The 26,509-nt window shown below is 41.1% G+C and overlaps 1 protein-coding gene across 11 annotated transcripts in view; it reads right to left on the bottom strand.

Annotated features, from left to right (window-relative positions):
- Window positions 1-1,255: 1,255 nt before the first annotated feature.
- LOC112466507 (CREB-regulated transcription coactivator 1-like) overlaps window positions 1,256-26,509 on the bottom strand; it is a 33,469-nt gene continuing 8,215 nt past the window's right edge. For 2 of the 11 annotated variants that reach the window (XM_025034628.1, XM_025034699.1), the window contains 12 exons: window positions 15,982-16,243; window positions 14,365-14,470; window positions 13,963-14,113; window positions 12,804-12,899; window positions 9,690-9,839; window positions 8,367-8,528; window positions 7,935-8,096; window positions 7,005-7,010; window positions 6,248-6,310; window positions 4,498-4,572; window positions 4,128-4,290; window positions 1,256-1,996 (listed from right to left, as the gene is read on the bottom strand). In XM_025034628.1, coding sequence (XP_024890396.1) covers window positions 1,779-1,996; window positions 4,128-4,290; window positions 4,498-4,572; window positions 6,248-6,310; window positions 7,005-7,010; window positions 7,935-8,096; window positions 8,367-8,528; window positions 9,690-9,839; window positions 12,804-12,899; window positions 13,963-14,113; window positions 14,365-14,470; window positions 15,982-16,243 — 1,614 coding nt within the window. In that variant the 3' untranslated portion in view covers window positions 1,256-1,778. Of the gene's footprint in view, window positions 1,997-4,127; window positions 4,291-4,497; window positions 4,573-6,247; window positions 6,311-7,004; window positions 7,011-7,934; window positions 8,097-8,366; window positions 8,529-9,689; window positions 9,840-10,915; window positions 10,964-12,803; window positions 12,900-13,962; window positions 14,114-14,364; window positions 14,471-15,981; window positions 16,244-26,509 lie in introns of all 11 variants that reach the window. The other 9 variants (XM_025034636.1, XM_025034651.1, XM_025034658.1 and 6 more) reach the window with 9 other exon arrangements.

The raw sequence follows: 26,509 nt of genomic DNA, 5'->3' as shown, positions 1-26,509 counted from the left end.
GTGTGTGTGTGTGTGTGTGTGTGTGTGTGTGTGTGTGTGTGTGTGTGCGTGCGCGCGCGCGCGCCAATGGATGGTGTGTAACGAGCGATAATGTAAAAAGAGACATTCTCCGTTTACACTTCGTACACACAAGAGCTTTCCTAGCACCATTCCGTATATTTAATTATCTTTGCAGACAGAGGATGATCTATATTTATAAGATATGAACGTGATATTAGCGATAGCGATTTCATTGCGATTTACGTCTGTTTCAAATTTCAATATATTTAATATAATGTGAAAGGTGTATGTGCTGAATTATGCACCGTTGGGGACTCAGACTACGCTATACCATCGATTCTACCGCGTTCTTCCGGTATGCCGTAGCCTGATTCCGTAACACTAATCGCCTACATTATGTCATTAACTAGAACGAAGAATTTGAATGTTATTCGAGAAAGATATGGTACGCTACTTACAATGTGTCTAGATATAAGGGTCATCTTCTTGATTTCACAGTTATTAACAATTATCTTAAAGTTCACATTCGATTAACTATCGAATGCGCATAAAGTATAATGTATTACTTTCAAAAAACAATTGACAACCGCCGAGGGTACACGCATATGACATTTTCTTCCTCCTCGTTATTATCACTGCGTTTGTTCAGCGATGAGAAAAGCAATTAATAATTAACGGAGATTGGAAATTATATAATTAACCATTCTTTAAGTAAAATAATAAATCTAAAAATGATTATCAGTAGCAGGATTGCATGTCTGAAACGTAGAAAAGTCCGTTTCCCGGAAAAACTCTTATGCAGTCTCTTCGGTGAGATTGCTTTTAAATTTCTTATAGATTTAATCGTTCAGTATCACAGATCCAATTTTTGCGATGAATGTTAATCGAGTCCTAAATTTGTTCAATAATACAATCCTGTATTGCCTAAACTAATTCGTAGTGTAACGTGAACGTGATATTAAGAGTGAGGAAAAAATAACGAATTATTCGTATAGATTAGGTACTACTAACACAAATGTTTTATGATCGTAAGTTGTAATCGCAAGGATGTAATGAGGAAAAGGAAACATAAGACTCTAGATCGCTGTTGGCGTGTACCGCCGATAGGCATCTCCCTCCTCTCTCACTTCTATATCTTTATGCGTTTTTTAATTACTCCTCCCATTGAGGAGCATAATCGTTCGTCTTTTCTAACTTTAAATTGGCCTAAACGGTAGATTACTTCACTAGAATTGCATTATGATAAAAGCATGTATAAATCAGTAAACCTTTTCTTTTGTGCTTCTTAGAGATCATACATGATACAATGTACAAAGTAGTGTAAAATAAAAAAAGGGTTAATAAAGATTTTTATATATATTACTTAATCGTCAAGTAGCGGTTTATCACGAGCGGGAAACAACTTTCATTGACCACTGACCTGTTTCCAGAAAATATTTCAAAAGATTTCAGACGCAAATACGCTATCCATAAAAAGAAAAACAATACAAATCTGACATCATGTACGGGTGGTTATGAGATAAAAAAAAATGCACAGCATTTTAACGAGATAAAAATATCTGCGTATAAATCTACTTAAGTTTATACGCGGTAAATAAAATTTATAAACATTTATACATATTGACGCGCGTTTCCCTGCAAATCTGCCAGTGCCCAAGAAGTGGTACCCCAAATATGTCAAAGTGTCTTAAGAATTAATCACGACACCAGGACAGAATTTTATTTTATCCTACGCAATAGTCGACACGAGTGTTGGTAAATGAGTAAAATTTCTTCCCTTAAAGTCGATCTAATCTAAAGTGGGCTTCAGCGCTGGAATCCGATATAACCATCGTAGGGTCAGCGAGCATTTGTAGCCCATCCACATCGATCGGATCAAGGCCCTGTCTGAGGGCATCGTCCGATGGGAACATTTCCGGGTCAAAATCACCCATCATCGCCGTTCCGAGGTCTTTCACAAATTCCGGATTCGTAAGATCATCCGCACCAGAAAAATCTGCAATACAGTATGGTTTTTTATCAGTTTTATCGAAGCACTTGAAGCATTTTCTTTATAACTTTTAACTTATTATAATTCGGAAAATATAGAACAAACATATCTATAATATTATATAATATTTTGTTTAAAATTTTCTTTATTATACAATAGGCGTAAACATTATTCGTACACTAGGAATTTTCATAAAAAATAGCTTATTTCTGTGCGATAATAAATAGTAAACAAATAATCTTTTTTTTTTATATTATAAAGTCTCTCTTTCTTAGTAATACCTCAAAAACAAAACTTATAAATTATGACATTTTATACCTACTCCAAAACAATAAGATAACAGAAAATAGTGATTTTCGAAGGCACAAAAGTACTCGTACACTATAATTATTTAATAATAAAAATTAAATTAATATTTTGTCAAGTATCCCTCTTAAAGTCGATCACTGCCTGTAGTCTTCGTGGCATCGAATCAACGAGATTTTTCGTTAGTAGAAAATTTCGTCCCATTCTTGTAAAATTTTAATAAAATCTGCACGATTCAATGCCTGTCTCTTTCTTACTACATCTTCGACAATATTTTACAAATATCCTAGGATTCAAATCCGGTGATTATGGAGGAGTATGCAATTGTCGAGGCACATTATACAACAGCCAATTCTTAATATTTATTTATAAATTGTGCGCTTTGGTTCATTGTTTTGTTGGGAAATATATTGATCTCCGCGCGTGCGAGTCAAACTTTTTTCGCGTTGACGGCTAGATTATTTTCTTAAATGGCAATATAGCTTATGGCTTATGATTCATTATACCTTCATTAAAATGTAATTTTTCAACCCTTCCAGCATTCATACAGCCCCACACCTTCACTGAACCATCGCCGTGTTTCACAGTGGGTATCGAATTACCTGAGAATTCAGTTCACAATTTATTTTTCGCTACAATGTGCGTCTCCCATTCGATCAAAAAATATTAAATTTATTTTTATCCGAGAATATGACTTTATTCCAAAAGTCACTATCCTTAATGAGGGGTAATTTTTGGTGAATTAAAGTCGTTTTTCCCAGTTATCTTGTGTGTGTGTGTGTGTGTGTGTTGACCCAAAACTTCTTTCTTATTATTCGACGTGATAACCGTTATTGAGCATCACATTCCAAATAGTGCTGACTAAAATACCTCGTTTTTTCTGTTGTTGCAGCAATCGTCAGAGCATAAATTTTGGAATCTTTTTTTATAAGATGCACGATAAATCTTCATCGGTCTTTAAAGGGACGTGCGGTCGACTTCTGGGTGTATTTTTTACCATTTTTTTGTACACAAAATCGGTCAATAAGAGATTAAATCGTTGAGCGGGCTCGATCAACAATCTTTGTTTGCGCGAGACTTTCCGCATTGATTATGCATCCTAATAATAATTTTTCTTCCTTCCTCGTGTAGTCTCGTATCTTTTTCAAGTTCTCATTCTCGTAAAATAGAGAATAACGACTGTGGAAGTTTGCGTCAATATATAAAGAAAAGGTTCAACCAAACAAAGCTCAAATGTAAACAAACATACGAAGTACGTTCCTTATCTAAGATTAGTTTTTGTCACTGATATCATAGGTGTTTACAAATATATACTTTGTGTGCCTTCAGAAATTACTATTTTTTTTTTTGTTATCTTATTGTTTTGAAGTATAAAATGTTATAATCTATAAGTTTTGTTATTGAGATATTATTAAGAGACTTTATGATTTGAAAAAAAAAAATCATTTGTTTATTACTTTATCATCAGAAATAAACTATTTTCTGTGAAAATTCCTAGTGTACGAATATTTTTTACACCTATTGTTCATGATTAAGTTAATTTCTTGAAATATTGATAAACAATTAGAAATTACTTTGACTTTATGGATAATGATTTTTATCATAAAACGTTATCAAAAATGGTATAACTTATTCGAAAACGAGTAAAATTAAAAAATTAACACATTTTCTGCCCGATAAGTTTTACCATGTAGATATATGTATGCCATAATTAATTTTCATTAGCATAAGCATATTATAATGATGAAATATTACAATATCGTAGCTACCGTAACTACCGGTGATAAGTCAACGTATTAAAAAATCCCGATACACGTCCATGCGATAATACCTGTGAGAATAATCGTAGGTGTATTTGGAGTTTGCGGGGTGAGCTGCTGAGTAGCAGTGGTCGTCGTCGTCGCAGGTTGATAGCAGGTCCCCATTTGTGGACTCGTGCTAAAGTATCCCGTGTCTGCGCTGCCTAATTCGCCACCGACATTAATCACGTCGCTCTGAGGCACAGAGACAATATTAAAGAATTAAACAAAGATAAAAGATAATGCGATACAAACCCCATCGCAAGAAGAAGGTATTTTAATTTGGAGTTTCTTTCGTAAGTTTCTTTCGTAAAGATATTTTTACAGAAATTTTATAATTCGTTATAAATCTCTGTCTCTTTACAGCAACAAATTATAAAACTTAGACACTGATCTTCTTACCTGCGTGTAATTCGTAGTATGATTCGGTGACCCGATAAACGTCCCAATCGTGTTCGCCTGCACCGGCGTGTCCATCTGAAGTAGAGAAAAAAGAAAGAAAGTCGTAGAAATGAGCCTGGCATCCATTGAGAGAAGCCTCGGGGAAGGATTTGCCGCAGCCGCGATTTAATCCGATTCGTCTTTAAGCGAATACGCGAACGTTGATGCGTTCTCTCGTGTAACGCGTTTCCAGCCCCCAAATGCTTTTTATAGAATGATCTGCGAGGGGCACTGTACACGCGCGAGGGAAAACAGCGGAAGAAGAGTATAAAGAGAGAAATAAATACGATCGAACTGTAAGCTCGTAAGCTCGTCGTGGCCGCTCGCCCGAGGATCGTCCCCGTTCGACCTCGGAATCTATCACGACGTTGGTTACCGTTCGATTTCCGGATCCTCCGATTCCCCTAATAGCCATTGTTAAATGAAATCCGTTTTCGCTTAGTCGGCATCCACGAGAAACTTATTGCTTCGTCCTACACGTCTATTATTTCGCAAGTACAAAGTTTCCAGCCGTGTGTCTATTCCCGCTTATTTAACTTAGCCCGAAATTCACGACTCTTCGCCCGAAAAAATGAGTTATTATAATTAGATCGCTCTTAGATTCACCGATGCTAATACCCAGACAGCACGCATGTCTTAAAGATGTTTTAAAAGTGTCTTTTAGACATTTGCGTGCTGTCTGAGTATCGAGGGGCAATATCGAACGGTAATCTGAGGCTGTTTGAGCGGTAGTCTCAGGCGAACAAATGAGGCTGTTTGGGGTTTGAACGACGCTTTTCATTTCGTAAAACATCGTCTTTTCCATTCTATCACTTAAACCGGCGGCTCGGCGCGTAACTATCCGTGCAATATCAAATGCCATAGTAATGGCTACTTGTGCGTGATAACGAGGAGGGAATAAAAAGGGAAGCCCTCCGTGACAAAACCAGTCCCGCAGCGGCGCAGCACGCACCATGGCAACTTTGGCATATGCATATGTAACAGCTAACAGCGCGTTTCCGAGTTAACGCGGGATATCAATTGAGAGTACACGTTATACGAATCGCGGATTATTATTAGCCTCCTGCACTCCTGATACCGCCGATAAGAGCCCGCCTATTACGTATTTTTCCTCGTTTATGGTTTTTAACGGCGCATTTAAAATTTCCCTTCGACCGGGGTTTTAATGTTTTAAACATTAGCGCGCAGTGGCATGATATTTCACCGCGAAGCAATATTTCACCTTAATCTACAAATATTTCATCCCCTCGGGGATCTGATATTTTTCCTTCGCCGCACGTGCAAGTGAGTTCCATGCACGGGAATACATTTGGCACGCGTTTATATGCAACACCTCCGCTGTTCAAGTATCATGAAAGATACGGCGTTTGTGTAAATTCTTTTTTTTTTTTAATGCGCTAACTAAGCAGCTTATTAGGTACTGTATTAATTATCCACCTCCCTCTTGACTTAATATACGTACTCATTAAATATCTAAATAATATTGAGTCTACTCTCCGTATCGCGGAAGGTAACAATGTTTCTGCGTTTAATCTTTAATAATTACAATACAGCACGTGTAATAATAGACATACAATTGTTAACTTTATAATTCTCGAGAGAAAATACTTTTTGCAAGCCTTGCAAAAGGTGTCCCGCGACACCAACGCTAGACATGCTCTCAGTATTGAATTTGCAAATAAAAATGTTTCAACTAATGGCGATATTTCACCTCTATCTGCGTGGTCCAGGTGCAACCGAGTTCCATCAGCTGCTGCGCAAATCTGGGCCACTCCTGACGAATGCAGGCAACAGATAAACAACAAGACTTAAGACTGTAAGTCTAGTGGCAATATAATCAAACATAATTATACAGCCGTCTTTTACGAATAAGGCTAATTTTTTTCATTAAAAAAAAAACTAGTTTTTTTTTCTAATTCAATACTTTTGACGCGATTGACGTAACTAGTTACGATTTACAATTTCATAATAGGTGCTTCGCATTAAATAAAAAAAAAAAAAATAAAAAAAACGTCGAGCATCATAATTTGAAGCCTTTGAAGAATGGAACGTTTGACGATGTAACCGAGTAGAATATCAAGTGACTCCGACAGAATAATTCATACGAATCATTCGCTTGGAATAATTCATCGCGTAGCATTATAATTATAGCTTTGAAGGTCAAATCGCCTGAAGAGTAATGCATATTATATGTATTGAAATTCGCAAAAACCAATCAGCTTGCATGGCGAAATGTGAGTATTTATATGTATGCGCGAAAACTATTATATACATTAATGAGCAAAATATCTAAATGAGGAATTCTAAATCCAAATTAAAATTGCAAAGCTAATTAAAATACAACCATTTTGTAATTCTACTTGCGTCTGATCGAAATTTGGATGTCGTTAATATTTAAGTTTGCCTTTATTTCGTCTTTCGACTCTTATTATCCGTTAGATACGAGCAGTTCAGCGGCAAATACTTACCAGTCCCTTCGACATGCATAAAAAAAGATTGAGCGCCAATTAGGATCGGGTATCCCTTAATTAATTATAATTGGAAAATTCATCATAATTTACATAATCACTGACTGTCAGACGATCGAATTCAGATTCAGAATTGGAGAACTATATTTTTCGCGCCCCGTATCGTTGCGTGAGTAAACTCAACCCGATGGAAAAAAAAAATTTAATTACGACGAATCTCTCGCGTTTGAAAATATCGGTTGCCTTTATCGGGAATAGTGAAATAAAAATGCGCACGCGAGTATTTCTGACGTTACGGTCACGCGTGTATACCTATTAAATAAGTCGTAGCATGCGAAATGCGCGAACACACATACGCACACTCTCTCTTTTTCTTTTTTTTCTCTGCGAAAACCCGAATGCAATTATATGTCGAAATACCGCGTAAAAAACATGCAGCACGTGCGTATTACGTTCCAATCGCGAGCTCCACACGATCCGGAAAGGATTGACAAGGTTTCACGATTCAGCGCAGATTCGCAATATCGGAACGATCGTGAAGACAGGGGGGGCGGGGGTACCCGTTCCATAAAAAAGATGGAAATTATACATATCGAATATTCCCTTGTCTGAGATAGAGCTTGAATGATAAAAATAAGAATGCCGAATGTACGACTGGACCACTGCCAACGTGTCGATCGAATATTTCCGATGGCTTGGAAAACTTTTACTTTCCCCTCACCTAAATGGATAGTCGAGAGCGAGCCGATATTTTAATTTTACGAAACTTTTTAGAACTTAGGCTGAACCGATCTAACCGACTCAAAATTTAAGACCTATTTTTCGGAGATGTCTCGCCCGTGACACAATTCGCGAACTCGAACGAACGAGTCAGTCCCTTTTCCAGCGTTTTGCTTTAAAAAAAAAACAAAAAACGAATGACTCACGTACCATTGTGAACTGTTCGAATTCCTGCTGGAGGGTCGCCGCTTGCGCCTGACTGATGAAATAAGTATTCTGATCGATAGCATCGGACGTCAAGCTGGGTGGACCCGGATGTCCTGTAGGACTAGGCGGCGCCGATGGATTATTGCTATAACTTAAGGGACTTCCCTGAAAAAGGAATGCGCGCTACTTTCAGACTCGTTTACTCGCGCACAAGGCTATTATTGCAGACACGAGAAAAGAACTTTTCTCACGTTAGATAAAATTATACAAGTCTTTTAGATTAAATACAAACTATTAGATTATCGTAATAGGGTGACTCTATATATGTAACGTTACCATTCAAATTGTTCTGAAAATTAATATTGTAGGGAGATAAAAAACTTGTTATTAAACGCTCGTTATCTCTCGAAATTTTATGATAAGAGATGATCTCACTTGAACGGTTAGACTAGGTGACGATTGCGGCGACGGCCTGTTCACCGACTGCGTGGATCTATACGATCCCAACGAATTGAGCTGCGATTGTTGATGTTGTTGTTGCTGCTGCTGCTGCTGATGCTGCTGGTGCTGGTGCTGCTGGTGCTGGTGTGACGTTTTCTGAATGTCGAGTATCAATAAGATATAGTAAATAGCTATCAGCGACAATCACTGAAACTTATATAATATAGAAACTTATATAATAGAGCTATATATCAATTAACCCTAGCTAGCCACACTTATTTTCGAATCTTTAATTCGCCACACTCCGGTCCGTGAGACCGCTCGACTTCGTCGCATTATCATTTTCATTCTAATTAATATTTTTAAGCTTGTAATATAGGAATTGGAAATACAGAGTCTGAATAAGATATCAAGAAAATGATTTGAGTTAAAAATGAACTTACTACAAGAAAACTAGAAAATTATGTTATTATGTGAAAACTAGAAAAACATTCAGCGGTTCACTGGACCAGAATGTGACGAGCTAGGGTTAACATTTGCTATCCCTTAGACCGATAATTTTTTAGAGAAATGCCCATTTCGTTTATTCAGTATAACTGATTAGATGTTAAACACCCGACTGGAAATTGGCCCGACATACCATAAGGACCTCACCGGGTATTCTTAAGGCATGCCTTACTAAGGCCAACCCGATTAGGTCCTTATTATTACTTAATCGGGCTAATTATAACACGGTTGAAAGTAAGTTTAATCAAGTATTCTGATCAGGTCTTTATGAGGACCCTGTATACATGCCTTATCGGAAAATATTTTCTCGTGTACATAGATGCAATTTATATATTGTACAGATTGCATCTATGCACACGAGGAAATATTTTTAAAAATTTGACTTACACCACTGTGGGTTTTTACCCCTCCATATATATTATATTCATTATCAGATCCTCTTTAGATTACATTATTCATGACCTTATATATTTCCCTTATGAGGACCTAATATAATTTTACAAGGGCCTGATTGTGATAACTTATAAGGACCTTATAGAAAAACTGCGTTACACGATTACTTAGGCCGATAAGGCAATAGTATCAGTTCCTGACAACTAAATCAGGCAAATATTATGTGGTCCTTATTTGGACCCTAGTTTAATTTCCAGTCGGGCATTTATACATATATATGTATATGCGAAAATAGATCAAGACTGCATTTAAATGTGATTTGTAGAGTGCGCATCCAAGTATTTATAGTAAATAGTATTCGCGCATTACAATAATAATTTTCGGAAACGTCCGACTTGGGTCGGCCGGCATACTAACTGGACTCTGCGGCACAGGACTGTGCGGTTGTTGATAAATGTAATGGCCAGCAGTCGGGCTGTGAGACGTCGCCGCCGGCGCCGGTTGCTGCGGATAGCTCTGAAGATCCTGTTGCGAAGTACTTGTGCTGTTTTCCAGTGCCACACCCTGCTTCATACCCATCGCTATTAACGATCGATCGTCGCTCTGTCGCCTCTTTCGTTTTGCGCTCTCTTTCTCTCTGTCTCTCTCTCTCTCTCTCTCTCTCTCTCTCTCTCTCTCTCTCTCTCTCTCTCCCTCTCCCCCTCCCTCTCTCGCTCTCTGTCTTTCTCATACACACACATACACAAACACATACACACTCTTTCTCTTTCTGCCCTCTCTCTCTCTTTCTCTCTCGCTCTCTTTCTCAAACATACATACACTCTCTTTCTCTTTCTCTCTCTTCTTTTTCGCGCTTTCATGTAAACAAACTCAACTGAATAGATGCTACATAGTCGCAGCAGGCTCGCGTAATCGATCTCTACATCATTGATTACAGCATCGGACTTGCGGAAGCGGTTCGCCGCAACAACCGAGTTGCTCCACCGAATTTGTAGCAAACGTTTGAGCTGGACTACGAAGGTGTGCCATATACTAGATATTTACGAATTACGCTTTTGGCAGTCGAGGGATAATATCTTGGCACGACGTTGCTTTTTATACAACGTCCTAGAGACTTGATCGCCGCGAAGGAAATAAAATTCCGAAAGAAGTATATTCGCCGATAAAGTGAGCCGACTTGAAAAAAAAAAACCATCGGAGACTCAAGTAGGTATCTTTTTTTTTTAATGTAAAATTTTCAGATTCTCAATCGCGCACGGCGATCACGAGACCGTTCATTACGCTACGACGCGGAAATAAGTGATTCGCGTTGAGATCACCTTAGAATTATCATTGCGCAACTTTTACTTGTCCGTTCCCTCTTGCCAAGCGCAATTATCGCGGCGTTAACTTTTTCGTTTCCAAGCTCCGACGTGTGCGATGTTGCGACGACCCGCAGTACGTCCACACTACGCATATACACACGCTTCATTATTGATTGTATTTCGAGTCTGTCTGCAAGCACGGTGCTATGTAACAAGCGAAACAATAAAAATGTCACGGTGTTAACGGCCAAGTCGCGCGACTAATGTAAAAGGCAACGAACATAAAGCGTATACCGTATTATTACATACGTCGTGAGAGAGACTGGTGTGTCTACTAACCTTACACGTGTGAAGAAACCTAGAGTTAACAGGCACTGATAAATGGGTCTGCAAAATAACAAACACAAACAACCACTACAACAAAGGCAAAATAAAAAATAAATAGAAAATTAAAGTGAGAGAGAGACGGCGCGGCGGCGGGCGGCCGGTATAAACGCGCACGCGGTAATTCGGTCAGAATTTCTCTAGCTGTTCGCTAAAATACATATACGTCCTGATATTATAACGAATGGAAACGAACGGCAATAACTAACTGTGTTGAATCCCCGGGATTTTCTTTTTCATTAAAAAAAAATATATATATATATATGTCGCGCCAGCGACGCAGTTTTCTCGCGGGCAATTCATTTTGCGTTTGCAGTACGGTTTAACGATCGGAATTATCGAGCGGGGCGCCTCGATAAATGTTATTAAATTCTATATTAATAATGTCAGGACGCATTTAGGTCACAAGTGCTTTCCATAGCGTGCTGCAAAAGTTTCATTTCGAACTTAACGCTGCATAATTGCGCGCAACATTATATCCTTGTTACGTTAAACCATCGAAAATTACAGCTACGACGCGGAAAAAAAAGAAGAAGAGTTGATAACTCAGCTACGATGGAATTTGTATACTCGAACATCGAGAGAGAGCATGCCGAGGAAAATGTGAGACTTTTCGTGAAAGATATACTTCAATCCTTTTCCGACTAAAGCAATGGCGTTTCTAGACATTATTCAATCAGCGTGAAAGCAATCCAACTACATGCGAAAAATTATTGCTAAAAGAATATAATCCTCACAGTTACGTAAAATACGTCAAGCGTCTCGCGACAGATAACATTTCTTAAATTTTCTTTTTTTTCCTGCGGAATCTGTATCGTTTAGCTCCCCGACGAAATAAACGATCCCACTTTATATCTTTTCCCCTGAAAGCAGCTGCAATATTTCAAGATTCTAGCGCTACCTTAATCAAAACAATCTAACATTTAAGAAAGCACAGAAAAGCACAAAGAGTGTCCTTCTCATGCAACCATGCATCCTAATTTACATTCTCCAATAAATTAGAGACTCTCAGGTAAGAGTCTGGCCGCTGATCGACTGTGCGCTGATTGGTATCGACAAACTACGACAGAACCAATCCAAAATATAAAAACAAAAGCGTCAAAAGCGAACCCAGCCCATCGTGACCCAGCCTACATTTGTTGATTTGTCATACAGAACATGTCGTCATGTGTCTCTAACTAATATATAAACTCTATAGAAAGTGCATTATTTTTAAAAGCAGCTTTGTCAAATTGGCCAGACTCTTACTTGATGATCTCTACAATAAACAAAATCGTTTCACGGAACCGAGGTAACGTTCTTAACAATTGTTTTTTTTTTTTTCAAACTATACGTATTTGACTTTTAAATTTATTCACATATGTTTCGTTGATTTCGAGCATGCACCATACACGTATATGTCACCAAAAAAATAAATTCCGCCTATCGTGGATTTAGATATTCAGAACCGTGAAAATGCGCTCCCTTCGATTCCGTAATTAGCCTAGTGCATGAAGATGCGAAATATCCGAGCATTCGACATCATTTCGCGGTGTAAAGTGAAATTAAATTTGCCGAGACGTGACCTCAAGGAATTTTCAGAAACTGGTTTTTAAATAATTTTCAGGTCGGTCGCGGATATTTCGCACGCTTCGCAACATTCTACAGCAGCGGCTCTTAACCGAGATCTACGTTATCGTTTCGAGTATCTAAAACAGAAGCTCGTGGCATCGAGCTCTCTGGACAAGTGAGTAAAATTAAAAATATATATATTGTCGGGTTCGTGTCGCTCGTAATTAAAAATCCGCTGCGCTATAACAGTATAGGCACAATCTACAGTAATACGGGGCGCGAGGATATTTACTTGGACGCTTGACGGATCCTGTGAAAAGGAGAGCCTACCAGCTTGTGCCAAGCTGGTCGGGCTGGACAGGTTTGTGGGACTGCTCGTTTGAGGACTCTGGAATACACCAGCGGTTCGACCATGTCAAAAAGAGACTCCCGTTGCCAGTGGTAAATCCTACTTGTCTACGGCTTGTCTGTACGTAACTCGACGACGACGACTTCGCTCGCGAAAGCGAGCGGTAAAAAAAATATGAAAAGAATATGAGAGTGATCAACGCGATTGTGTCGAGAAAAAAAACAAAAGGCCGACGAGAAAAAACGCGAATGAACAATTTCGATATCGACATCTGTCTTTTAACTTCTTTAATCGGATATTCTTTCCGTTGGCCGCATCAATTGTAAAACGTTAAGGTAGTTAACCGATTTCAATTCGCTCAAATGCAGAAACAGATTAATATTGATATCGATAAAAGCCGCTCTTTTCAAAAAATAAATGCATTTATTATATATTTAAATAATTGGAAATATAATTTAAAAACAACAAATTTTTGCTAAGATGAAGTCCTGATTCATGTTTAAAAAATCGATAATTAAATAGATCTGGAATTTTTTATATAAATATCAATCTTTTATTCGTCACAGTAATCTAACAGTAAGTCAAAAGAGATTAAAATAACGGATACTGCACATTCTAAAGTCTAACTGATAAAATATCGAGATTTTATCGTACAGACCGGATGGATTAAATTATCCGTTGAATAGCAATGAGTAACGCCGCTTATTTATAGAACCTATTGGCGATTGTACGTACGCGAGAGAGCATTAACCAAAACTGTATTTCGTCTTTCGTTTGATACGTGCAGAATCACTCGGAGAAACATATCTGTTAACGCGCGGCAATAATAGATTTACCATAATGATACAATACCCAAACACGCCTTAACACGCTACAATTTTGGATGCCGTTTCGCAGACATTTTCTCCGAGGATCTCGAAAACAGATGAGAGAATAAAAAATATATTAAAAAAAGAGAGAAATAAAACATCGCTGTAAAAGCGATAAAGACTCGTTCAGAAACGTGCAGCCTCGCGAAAAGTGCGTGTATAAGATCAAGAGGAAAAGAAAAATAGAAAAATGTTATCGTAGTCGACGTACGATAATCGGTTAAACAACTTACATTGCTGAACGGCGTACTACTCGAATGATCCTCCTGGTCCAGAGGAGTGTGAAGTGGTGACGGAAAGTGTACGTTGCTCAAGTCGGGCAACGACCCCGTGTTGTTGCCTATCGGTATTTGCTGTCCCGGTGGTTGCGAGCTCGGATATATGCTGAAACAACAGATTTCACAAAAAAATCGTAACTAACTCAATTAACTCGCGACGCAATCAAACGAAAGTTTTATCGGATGTATATAATAATTCCATCGAGCGTTCAGCGGCAAAAGTGTTGCCGAGTCATCAAATTGATTGTGAATCGAACTGGAAGAGAAAGCATTCTTTTTCGAGCTTTGCTCTTTCACGTGAAAGCGCTAATTTTTTCAAAAACGCCGATTGATGTCTCATCATTCAACAATACGTACTTAATCCCAGGCACTCTAGGCATTTCGCACGAGGATCTTGGTCGTTCGATGAAGCCATGGTGAGAATCTCTGTTGTCGCTTCCGCTTCCGGTCATAGCGTGCTGATCTGTTAATTACAGAACATGCGCACTTTATCACAAGTTTTGCAATTACGAGTAACGGACGCGAAGTCGCACTGCCGATAAGTTAACGTGCCGTTGGATTCTCCTATTTCAGACAATATCTAGTTCGCTCAAAAGCTACGTTATTCCGCGACACTGAATATAAAACGATCCATTTTGATACATCTTCGGTTACGATTGTACAGAATGCATACGGGGGGGAATAAACGGGGGATTTCTCAAACTAGTTATCCAATTTCTCCGGAGTAACATAATATCGCTTACTAACGTTACTATACCGTATAACGTTTCACCTGCTTCGTTGTAGAGTGATCTCCGGCGCGAGATCGCTCCGCAAAGTTTTGTGACTCGACGCGATTTAAAAGTAATTTATGTATATCGAAACTGTACAACGTTACTGCTTCGAAAGAAGAAAAACTAATCTTTGCCTTGAAAAAGGAATCGATTCTTTGATTAAATTTTTACAAACTTTATAATCGGCGTGTAGTAGTAAAAGAGCGTTTAAATTAGTTTCGCGAGTGCAAGACAGTAGCGTAAACGGAATCGCGGGAATTCCGGGTTCATAGTTTGAAGTCGCGAAAGCCCTTAACGCATAGATTACGCCGCGTACACTTGTGAGGCGAGGTTTAGGAGATCAATTTCTTTGTAAAATTCTCTAGGTAACCACTTAAGAGAATGGAGCGCGGTGTCGCGATGTAACGAGGCAATATGGTAATGACGAAATATCCGAGCTGAGCTGATTTATGAAAGTTGCGTCAAAAGTCAAAGAAGCAGCCTCGCGAAGGCGGGAGCACTTTTACATAGGATGAACTCGTTGATACAGCGGCTGAGCGACGTTGAAAAACTATAATATTATTCACCCGCGAATACTCGCTCACGCTCGAATTGGTAAACATCGAGGGAGTAAAAAAAAACGCCGATTTCGTCTTCACGCAAAATAAATCACGTAAACTGCAGGACGTGTAGTTTCAGCCTCATATCAATTATTAACGGTTGACGAAATAATGCTTGCGCGTGAAAGTGGTGAGTTTTATGCAAGATGTTTGATTAATCACCCTTCTCTTTACCGACGGACCGCGATCAATTGCAAGAGGAGAAAAACGCTGAAAAAAAAGTAATGCTTATGATAGAGTTTAAATGAACGCGTTTCTCAACCGCGTTGCGCCGGGTTCGATATACGAATTGAGATAGGATGAATGATTCTGTTTTTATTTATAATAGCGACACTTGAAAAGACACGAAGACATTAGTTCCAAGACATTAATTTTGTAGATAAGAACACGTGGCGAGTGCCTTGACGAAACGCGTGGTATTACGTAAAGTCCCATATGCTATTTCGGCGACGCGGGTCTTTCTCGCGGTCTTTCACGCAGCATCCGCGTCATTGAGAGAAAGCGCGCGTCGCGGGTCAGAGTCATCCGGAGTGTACTGGTCAGAACAGGTTTGCGATGTTTATATTTAAATAAAAGAGGAAAAGAAAAGGAGAAAAACCGACATGCGTCGCTACCTCGTCGATGAGACATAGCGGAGGTTGATTGGCAAGCCTCGTTGGCGCTCTGATGCAAAGCGGAGTCCGAGTTCGTTCTCCGCCAGGTGTCTGGCGGCGGTGGCGACAGGTAAGGCACGCCGCTGTACGGCGACGTGTCGTGCCTCTTCTCCATCGGGCGCGATGATCGCATAGGTCCAACCCCCATGCTCCGGCTCCTGTTGTCGCCACGGTACATGGCATTGTGCTCCTCCAGATTGCTGAGCGCCGTCTGTAAAAGATACGCACGAACCCTTCTTGAGGATTGACATTGCGACGATGGCGGCAGCATGCAAGGATTGCAACATAAATTAACGGAAAGGGGAAAAAAACGTTTGCGAATCGTGCGGTAGCGAGCAGTGCTGATGCCTTTCTTCCTTCGCTGCTTCATTGCGGCGCAACTTTTTGTGCAACTAGTCTCCAAATCTCGTATTATAGTGGTTTCGCCACTAATATATTAGAGCGATTGCGATAGTCACTCCAAAAAAGAGGGTTGTCACTCTTAATTTGAGTAAACGCGGGCACTCCTAAGGAGGAGTGAATTTTTCACTCAAATTTTTAGAACGGCTACTCTACAGAAATGATACGATCACACTCTAAAGTTATAGCGAATCACTATTCATTAAAGATCGACTGACAAATGACTCTAACGGAGTGAAATTTTCCACTCAAAATTGTAGAGTATGTAGAGTAACATAATTCACTCCTATGGACACTGATCTACTGCACTCAAAAAGAGTGCCCTTTCACTCAAATGGAGTGCGATTTCACTCCAACTTATAGAGCGCAATTTTACTGTTTCTTAGAGTGAATCACTCGAAGTGCACAGGCTCAATTTTCAGTTTTGTTACATACACTTGCATTTCACTCTTCGAGTTTTAAAGAGTAGTTTCCATATGATATTTAGATCGCAATTAGTGAGTATCAAGAGACACAGTAGTGTCTCGCGCCAAGTACACGCGGAGCGAGACCGACCGTGACTCTTTTACGCGATATATATATACCGTGTGAGAAGCAGTAAGCAAATTGAGCCAATAGCTGCCTTAAGTTTTCGAGAATTCTTGACTGTAATTGGTCAATTTGCTTACTGTTCAAGTCTTATTGCTTAAGTTTTTCTCTGCGTGCCAGGGGGCCCTAAATGTCTTCCGCAAAATTCCAATCCGACAAAATCATTTCAGATCCTTGCTCGCGAGAAAAAGACGATTACGAGATACACGAGCGCTGCTCGTGATATTCGGTTCGATCCGATTCTCTCCAGTGAAAAATAATAAAAATGCGAGAAGGGCAGCCAGCGATATCGATGCTCCGGGAAACAAGAGCGAACTGCGATAATTAACGAGCACTGAAAGCCATTGGCGCCTGATAAGATAGGATTCCGGCAAATCTCGTTATTCCGAGTTTATACAGGGTGCCTTCGTCAGAGAGGCGTCTTTACGAAGGCGCACTCGCGTGTTTTATACGTGGGGAAGGAAAGGGAAGGAAAGGGGAAGGGTGAGGTGGGGAGGAAGGAGTCGAGGTCGAGGCGAAATAATTCACTTCTATCTACGTGCCACGGTGGCAAAACCCGGTCGCCGAACCCTCCAACCACCGGCGAACCATTCAACCGGCACGGGTGGCGAAGAATTTTCTCGCTCCGCGAATCCCGCGCCTCATAAAACGTCTCGTCTGCTTTACGACCCGCCGTCGTTGTCGGCGTTATGAGTGGCGATTAAAACGGCATAAAGAAATTTAATGTGGGTGTTCGAATGACCCGGATACCCATAGAGATCCCATTTAGTGTCGCACCTGACAAAATTCATCCCGCTCGTTCCACGAGTGAGAAAATTCTCAAAGCACCTACTATATGAGGCTTCCTTCGTCGATATCTCTCGTATTTTTCACCGTGACATAAATTTTATGTCGCAATCTACCGAATGCGTCGTCGTCACCTCGCTGCTTTCCTATCGCGGCTATTTTTTGCCACGTATTTGATCGTCAAGTTTTTCAGCCTTCAATATACCGACAGTACCCTTCCCTTATCCGTCGCCTGAGACGCGAGAAGGATGCACAACAAGGGTCACTTCCGAGAAGCGATATCTCGCTGCTTTACATCTCGAGAAAAGAAAGCATACTGCAAATTGGACGTCGCTAACGCGATCAGATAATATCGCGTTTTCCTTTTAAGAAACTCCAGGCGAAGATTGTTGGCGACATTCTCTACGTTTTATAATCATCCCTGTTAAAGATTAAATTATTCTTCAATTCCAAACTCCCCTCCATCGTAATCATCTCACGATCTTACAGATGTATAATACAAACAACAAACTTAATTAACGTATTAAATTTCGAGAGGGCTTTTCTACGAGGAAAGACCGTGTGTTGTTGAAAAAAAATTCCCTCTTTAAATTCCTATAGAAGAAAATAAGCGCCCGATCAACCCCCGTGGCACAGGGATGAAACGATTTCGTGGGATTTTGAGCTTCCTGTCTGCGGCGAGACTGCGAATCCAATAAAGAAATCTCTATCCGCTCCCGCTGCGTTGATCGCCATGTGTCGGTTGAGCGTGGGTCGCACGGTTATTACCTAATATCTGTTGAATTTATGCGATAAACACGGAACGTCTCTTCCACGATTATGTAGACGTTCGTGAACAGTATGCTGAACGAGCACGCGTGTCATCCGCTCGTTAATCGCGGTATCAGTTGTGTAAAAAACGTTTCAACACTATACTTCAAACGAGCAAAACATTGACGTGACACAACACTTTCCTCGAAAACTAAACTGTCGCTATTTACGTCAAGTTGGAGATCGAATATAACAAAAATACCATACACATCTCTCGCCTAATCTCTCGTTCGTTCCGTATAAGAATTTCGGCCCTGTATTTCGAAAGCGATCGTTGAGAAAGCGTCTTACGACCGCGTCCCGTTCAAGAAACCTTTGATTCTTACTCGCCGTAGATGCGAGAGTAGATGTAGCGATATTTATATGCGACGCAACAATTCCACGTAGTTGGAATCGCCGGTGACGTAACGGCTTAACCACGCGCGTAAGCACGCGTGTGATAACTCCCGCGATATATAGGTTTTATCGAAGCGTATTTTGAGGAAGCCAGCGATACGAGTTTTAACGACCAGATCATCACTACGCTACGTTACCCCATTTGCATAATGTAATATGCAGAATGTATAGTGGCGTCTGGTATAGTGACGATGCAAGAATAGCTTCACCGCGACTTTTTTTACGTCGCATACACGAGCGAGGCGGCGCTACACACACACGCACACGCACACGCACACGCGCACACAGAAGTTGCCGCGTGCACGTGTCCGGGATATTCGTCGCGCCCGCGCGTATGATGATAGCGTGGATACTAACATATATTCCGCCGCGCATCTCGTGGTGGACGCTCGGCACCGGCCACGCCGGGCTTTATATAAAACCTTTGTTAGGATAAAACCCCAGAAATTATAAATAACAACGTTATAAGCAGCCACAAAATGCTATTAACTTGTGTGATTTATGACGACGATCGCGCCGCGACGCGAATCGATAGAGGGGCAGCTTATACTATTTTAATAGACCTAAAACAAAATGCTTTCTTTGTTAACTTTCAAAAAAGGGAAAAATGTATCGGAAGTCTTTCTTTTTTCCCCTCTCGTGAAACGCGAGGAAATCTCCACATTTTGCGTTTTTCTAGGACGACACTAAGATAGTACCGAGTGCTAAACACGTCGGATCTCGGACACGTCGGATCTCCCCGAGAAAAAAAAACCAAAACTTTATTAATTATATCGAAAATCTGGAAATGAAGTAGGAACTCCACGCGGGTCGACGTCTCCATTCACAACTTTCCCAATGTCAGGGTCGTGGGCGTCGCACGAGACGGCGCGACGCGGAGCGGCGCGGCGCGGCGCATCGACCAACGTCGCGCTCGTTGAAGAAACATACCTTCAATTAGTGTCGACGTTAATAAAAGCCATGTCCATGTCTCGCGAATTTACCATATTCGCCCGAAAAGTCAAACGAGGACAATCAACCGCCTCCGTGCGGCAGGTCGATTCCTCGTCCACTTAACTCTTTCTCTTTTACTCTCTAAATCTCGTTAGTAATTTCGCCACTAATATATCAGAAATTAGAGTAATTGCGATAGTCACTCCAAAAGAGAGGGTTGTTACTCTAATTTGAATAAATTCAAGGACTCATAAAATGGGAGTAAATTTTTTACTCAAACTTTTAGAGCGGCTACTCTACCAGAGTGATACGATCTCACTCCTAAAGCTATATACAGTAAACGATTCACTAAAGATCGACTGAGAAATGACTCTAACAGAGTGAAATTTTCCACTTAAAATTGTAGAATGACATAATTCACTCCTGTAAACACTGATCTACTGCACTCGAAAAGAGTGCCCTTTCACTCCAACTTATAACGCAATTTTACTCTTTCTTATAGTTAGAGTGGCGAATCACTCAAAGTACACAGACTTAATTTTCAGTTTTCTTTACACTTGCATTTTACTCGTTTTAAGTGATATTTCACTCTTCGAGAGAGTAACGACGAGAGAAACAGTATGAGCTACGTTAGCGCTCTTTTAGACAGTCTTCCCGTTGAACACCGTGTATTTCCCGACTGTAAAATACCTTGTCATCCTAGGATAGAAACGAATGACCTATTTGAAGACAATGTGAGGCGACTAAAGCCGTTTATCACTTAGAGCGCTGTGGCGGTTTTCATATGTGTCTTCATACACCTCTCTCTCTCTCTCTCTCTCTCTCTCTCTCTCTCGTCTCTCTCAATAAGTTTCAATAGATTAGAGAATACGCGGCTCGTCGTCGCTACTGTCCGCGGCGTGTCGGCACGTGCCGGTGATTGAAATGAACGCGCGCGACAGCGACTCCCGGGCTTTCCTTATGCTACCTGCATGCTCCTGACACGAGGCCAATATTAGTCTCGCGAGAGCAACGTGTGACGGATGCGATGCACATTGAGGGTTACAAGGGCTCGCGATCGATGTTACATACGTCGCGTCGCCGCCAGCCGATTTCCCTCCCGTGTGTTTCACATCCCGCCACGAGGAAGCCTGAATGTAATTACTCCGCTATCCATATTCAAGAATGAGATTACTGACGAGCGGAGGGCCTGTCAAAGTAAAACGGCACACACGGCACACACGTTGCGCCCGCAACGTATATATCGTTATTCATCCCAATCGCCTCGCGGAGTGCAGAGCGCTCGAGCGCTATGTTGCACGTCGCGTAGGTACTCTGCCCCGAATTTAAATTTATTCCGAGCCTAACTCTATGATACGTGAGAATGCAGACAGGAGAAAGATCGCATTCGTCTAGCGAATAATAATAAAAGTTAAATTTTTTTTTCAGATTTTTGCAAAATTTCCGAAAAGATAGAGCTCGCCTATATATTCTTTTCACATGAAAATCCAGCCCTAATCTCGAATCTCTCACTCACAGAGAGAAACAAGTTTTCAACGCAAAACTTGGCGACTTTCTACTAATAATTTACATCCTTTAGTCGTTTTATTTCAACGACTTTCTATTAGCCATTTGCGGTTTATACTCGTATCCGTATTATTCGCTATCTTTTCTTTCGACGAAAGATACTACATAAATGTTTAAAAAGATATCCATCCGAAGCCGCAAGGCAGTGATTGAATAAATAAATAAATAAATAAATGTTTAAAAAGATGTATATTTAAAAATATGTTGTAGATTTAATATATCTCATCTAAGTTTATGCAGACTATTATAAAAAAATTACTATTATTAATAAACGATTTTATGTTACAAATAATCGAATAAGGTTTATAATTAATTCTCTATATTTCAGCTTCAATCTTCTTTCGCAATAAGCAAAAGAAATCGTGCGAATGCAATCTTATTTGGAAAATTGTGTTTTCAGGGCAATCTTTTAAGCTCTTGGATGCAATAATCTGTTAAATTCTCTTTTAGTAGTAACGCGAAAGAACCGTTTTCGAAGGTCGTGTACGCGTCGATACGCGTGGTTTATGCCCGAACGAAGAGAAAAAGAGAAATACGAGGGAAAATCTTGGGCCTGTACGATCGAACAGATTCACGGTATAATTACTCTCAGCGAAAAATTAATATCCTAATACGAAGTATCGATTTTATGCGCGCAAAAATAATAAAGCATCCGCATAGCTACAAAACGACAGATTTTATCCTGACGCTGAGAAAAATTTCGCGGCCGAAAAAGTTGCAACTTTTTCCCCGACTTGAATGAACTTTAATTTGGACTTGAGCCACGATACTCCGCTATTAAATATTTATCCGGCTTATGTCCTTCGACTTTCACAGATGATATTCAAGGACACACCGTTCGATCGAACGCCGATGACACTTTCCAGGTTGTAATTTTATCTTCATTTGACCTCTTATGCAAGTCGACCATCCGATGTCGGATCGCTAACGGTGCAGTGGAATGAGAAATTATGGAGCGAAGCAGCCCCTCACGCCGTGTAAGGATTTTCTCAACGAGAAAATCAAAGACCCTCGATATTACTGGATAATATTACGTAACACGAGATGATAAAACTTTTTGGCAGAAATTAGGCTGAAATTGGAGACTTTCGACTTTTGGAAATATTCCTGGAGATAAAAAATGCACAAAACAAGACTTGAGCTTGAATGTAAACGGCACCGACGCAACGGTCACGCGGAATATTAATCAAAATATTAATCGCTAATGATTAATGCGGGTTATATGTTAGAAGGAAGGTGACGGATGATGAAATCTTCGTAAATGGAAGATAGATCTTAACGGCGGCGGGTCAGACCGAGTTAGACCAAGTATTTTTGTGCAGTCTGCAGAACGGGGACGTGCCAGACATTATGAATGGGGCGAGAAATACGGAACGCGTTGAAGAGGTCGGGAGCCGATCGTCGCGGAAGAAGAAGCTTCCTTTTACGACCACCCGCCCCCTCATACTCCCGCAAGCAGTTCCCTGCTCCAGCGACCTAGGTCCCTACCCTTGCCTTCTAATGACAACTTCGCTCCACCCACACACACGTCGTCGTCGTCGGTCGTCGTCACGACGCTACGCCGCCGTCTGCCGACTCCCGACGGCGATGACCCACTTCGACGAGGATACCCATCGCCATTCAAGGCCTGTCGATTGATAAGAAAGAAACAGGACGCACGCGGCATCTCTGACCGAATTTCCACGTCCTGCCGTAGCTGAAGCACGGAATTCCGTCCAACCGTACACAAAGGATCGATCTATAACGTGCTCTTCTCTGAATTTCATAAACCATCGTCTCTCGCGGATCAAGCGAGAAACAACAAGTCAATAGCGAGGTCTTAAAGGGATCGCTTCGTTAGCACACGCGGACATAATCCCCGGGAATCTCGATGCGCGAAACGAGCGTTATCCGTGGAAAATCGATTGCCGTGTCGTGGGCTGCGACGGATGAAGGGCGGATCAAGGGATCTCAGATTCTGTTTTGCAAACAGAAAGGCAATAAAGCGTTGTTATCGCGTATATAATCTCCGCAGAAAAGCGGAGCGTCGACGTTCTCCCGCAAAATTTCGCGGGGGGCGTAAGGACCGCGACGATCGAAGCTGGGTGCAGCTGCGGCCGCCGCCGCCGCCGGCCGCCGCGGCAGCAACGGCCGTAACAATCGGCACGCCGGGAACGAATGAAACTACGAGTATACCTCTGCACGAGGTAACGCGATCAATATTTCGTATGCGAGTGCACACTTGCCCCGAAGCACGTGTATGCGGTGGCGTTTGTTTTCTGCTGTGCCCCCGGAGCTTGCGCGTGGTTACTCGCATCGTTGGAGGAATATCCTGCCGTGCGGAACTCTAAAGGCTGCACGGAAACACCGTGTCGGAAAAGCGAATGAAAAAATCCTTCCTTCCCGCGAGACTTCTTGATGAAAAAGCGCAAAGTTAGAGATAGCGGCCGACTCTGCTCCCCGATCCGCTTTTAAATTCAAGTCTTATCGCAAAATATAATTATTTTGTATTCTTCCTAAGTCAATAGTAATATTTGTCCAGCCAGCTTTTCCACGCCACGTGCTTGAAAATCATGATAATTTTAACGCGTTGCCCAGGTATTTGAATAGACGTTTGAATAGGGATGTTAGACGTGGCTCCGAAAGCAAGTGGAAGTTACGACGATATTATTCCGAGGTTGCTATTTATATTATCCCGAGAATGAAGGCTCGTACGGTACGCCTTATCGCCCACGGGGCTGCCATTCAATTAGATTGCGCCGACAGAGATCGGAGCGCAAGGCTAAGCCGTGCCGCCGAGGCTCTCGTCGCGGCGCGGCGACATGAACGGCGGATAGGTGCGCCACGGCACGTGCGCAGGAGCAGAAATCCGCCGGAAATTCGATCGATTCGTTGTGCGCGCGAGAAAGTTGGACGAGCGAGAAGACGACGCGAATGCAATCGCGACGACGACGACGACGGCCAGGCCTCGCCGGCCTCGCCGGCCTCGGGAGGCGCGACCGGAATGATCGAAGCGGCGGGGTAAGAACCCGGGAGGAATCTCTTGACCCCGATCGCACATCCGCGAGGAGAGGTAGACCGCCCGAGGTAAGACCGCCTCGGTGCATTTTCTCGCGCGATCGAAACTTGACCTTGACTATCTTGCTGGCAACTTCCCGGATTTTTATACTTCCTTTATACGCACTCGAGCCTCGATCCCATCGGGATCGACGAATTTGGATCCTTTTGAATAGGGATAATCGGATATCTGCACGTGGACTTGGGATAATCGGGTATCAGAAACGTATGCCGGGGCAATTTGTCGCGCTAATCCGGTAATAGAAACTTGCGCGGGATATAAGCGGTACATAGGACTCGTTTTACCCTCAAACCAAGCGCTGTATCAAGGTCGGAGTATATTAATAAGCATGCACAGGTCTCTCTCCGTGGCATTGTGATACTCGTAGACTAAACACAATGATTTCCCATTGTCCTGCGTTGATCGATCAATTTCTCGCGGAGCTATAAGACAGCTCGCAAAGTATCACTTATTCAGGAAACCTCGCAAGGTCTTTCGGTATACGAGGAGAGAAACACACGGCTTTACATTATTTCGAATTACATACAATCTCGCGATACGTCGTACGAGTCTCAGCTAAAAACTAAAGAATTTCGACCGTACCACGATCGAATTACATACAATTTTGCGATATGTCCTTTGAGTTTCAGCTGAAACGCTAAAACAAAAGTGATGATTCGAAAAAAAATGCTTAAGTACAGATCTCATTATTGACATCCATAAAAAACGTTTGTCGGCGTTGAACTACTTTCTCGTGTATTAGCAATCGTATTAGCAATAAATATTTCAATTTCTAAATCTGTTTCTTTTTTTCTTCGATAACACGTAATTTTAACATGCACTTGCCGCGCATGATCCAACAGATGTATCAACCGTCTAAACGCGCGGCGTCAATCGAATTACGTTGTATCTGTAATCTAATTAATTTTCAATGATTACCAGTGGACGAGGAAAATAGCGCGTAATGGAAGGTCAATCAGGCGGGTTCGTCGATTCGATTTAACGCGGTTAAATTTGAGAATGTTGCGTCTTTTGTTCTCGCCTCGCGAAAGACTTGTATGTGCGAACGTTCGATAATAACGCGACGGCGAAGCGACTACGATATTACATTTTCGTTTCGCGATTTAATTGCTTCGTTATATGGAGTGATACGTGCTCTGTGCGCGTGTACCGTAAACTAAAATACGAATTTCCCCTTTGTTTATTACCTCCGGCAGCGTTACATATTGCAGCCTCCGTATAAGCAAACAATTACAATCATTGACAAATTGCAGCAATCGTACAATACAAAGTCTGATCTATAATTCCGAGTTATTACGGCGATAATATGATCGAAAGTATCAAATTAGTGTATCGCAAGTACGACAGTTAATACGATCTCTTTTTTACCTTCTATTTTTCCTTTTACCTCGAATGTAAAACGAAATTAGCCAATTTTCAGTTATTATCATACCTGGTGATTTCGTATCGCCATGTTGATTCTTATAATTCAGGTAATTTGATAATCCCTCCGTACATTGTATCCTTTAGCAGTTACGACATCGTTTCGTGCAAGTGTATCTTCCGCATTATCAGCGGACTTCATTTAGATATTGATATGTATCGATAATATTACGTAAAAAAAAAAGAAAAATATTCTGTCAATCATTTTTTATGTACACTCTACCGGCAGGAATGCCTGGACATAATACATATACATATACATGTACATATATGTCATATACATATCAAAATGTCCAGGCATTCCTGCCGGTCAGTGTACGAATTAATTAAAAATGGCCGTATTACGACATTCTAAAAAAAAAACATTCTGCAAACAAACTCGACTTATGATAAATTTGAACACAATGGCGCGGGCGTGTGATTTAAATTGTTGAAACAATGGAATGCACACACGGCTTACGGTCTATAAGTGTGACTCCAACAATAAATATGTCGAAATTGAAAACACCATAGGGTCGT

The sequence above is a fragment of the Temnothorax curvispinosus genome, unplaced genomic scaffold, assembly GCF_003070985.1.
Source record: "Temnothorax curvispinosus isolate PA1 unplaced genomic scaffold, ASM307098v1 QBEX01001580.1, whole genome shotgun sequence".
In the NCBI taxonomy this organism is placed as follows: domain Eukaryota; kingdom Metazoa; phylum Arthropoda; class Insecta; order Hymenoptera; family Formicidae; genus Temnothorax; species Temnothorax curvispinosus.
The sequence above is the reverse complement of the archived record's forward strand: the minus strand, read 5'-3'. Positions and strand labels throughout refer to the sequence as shown.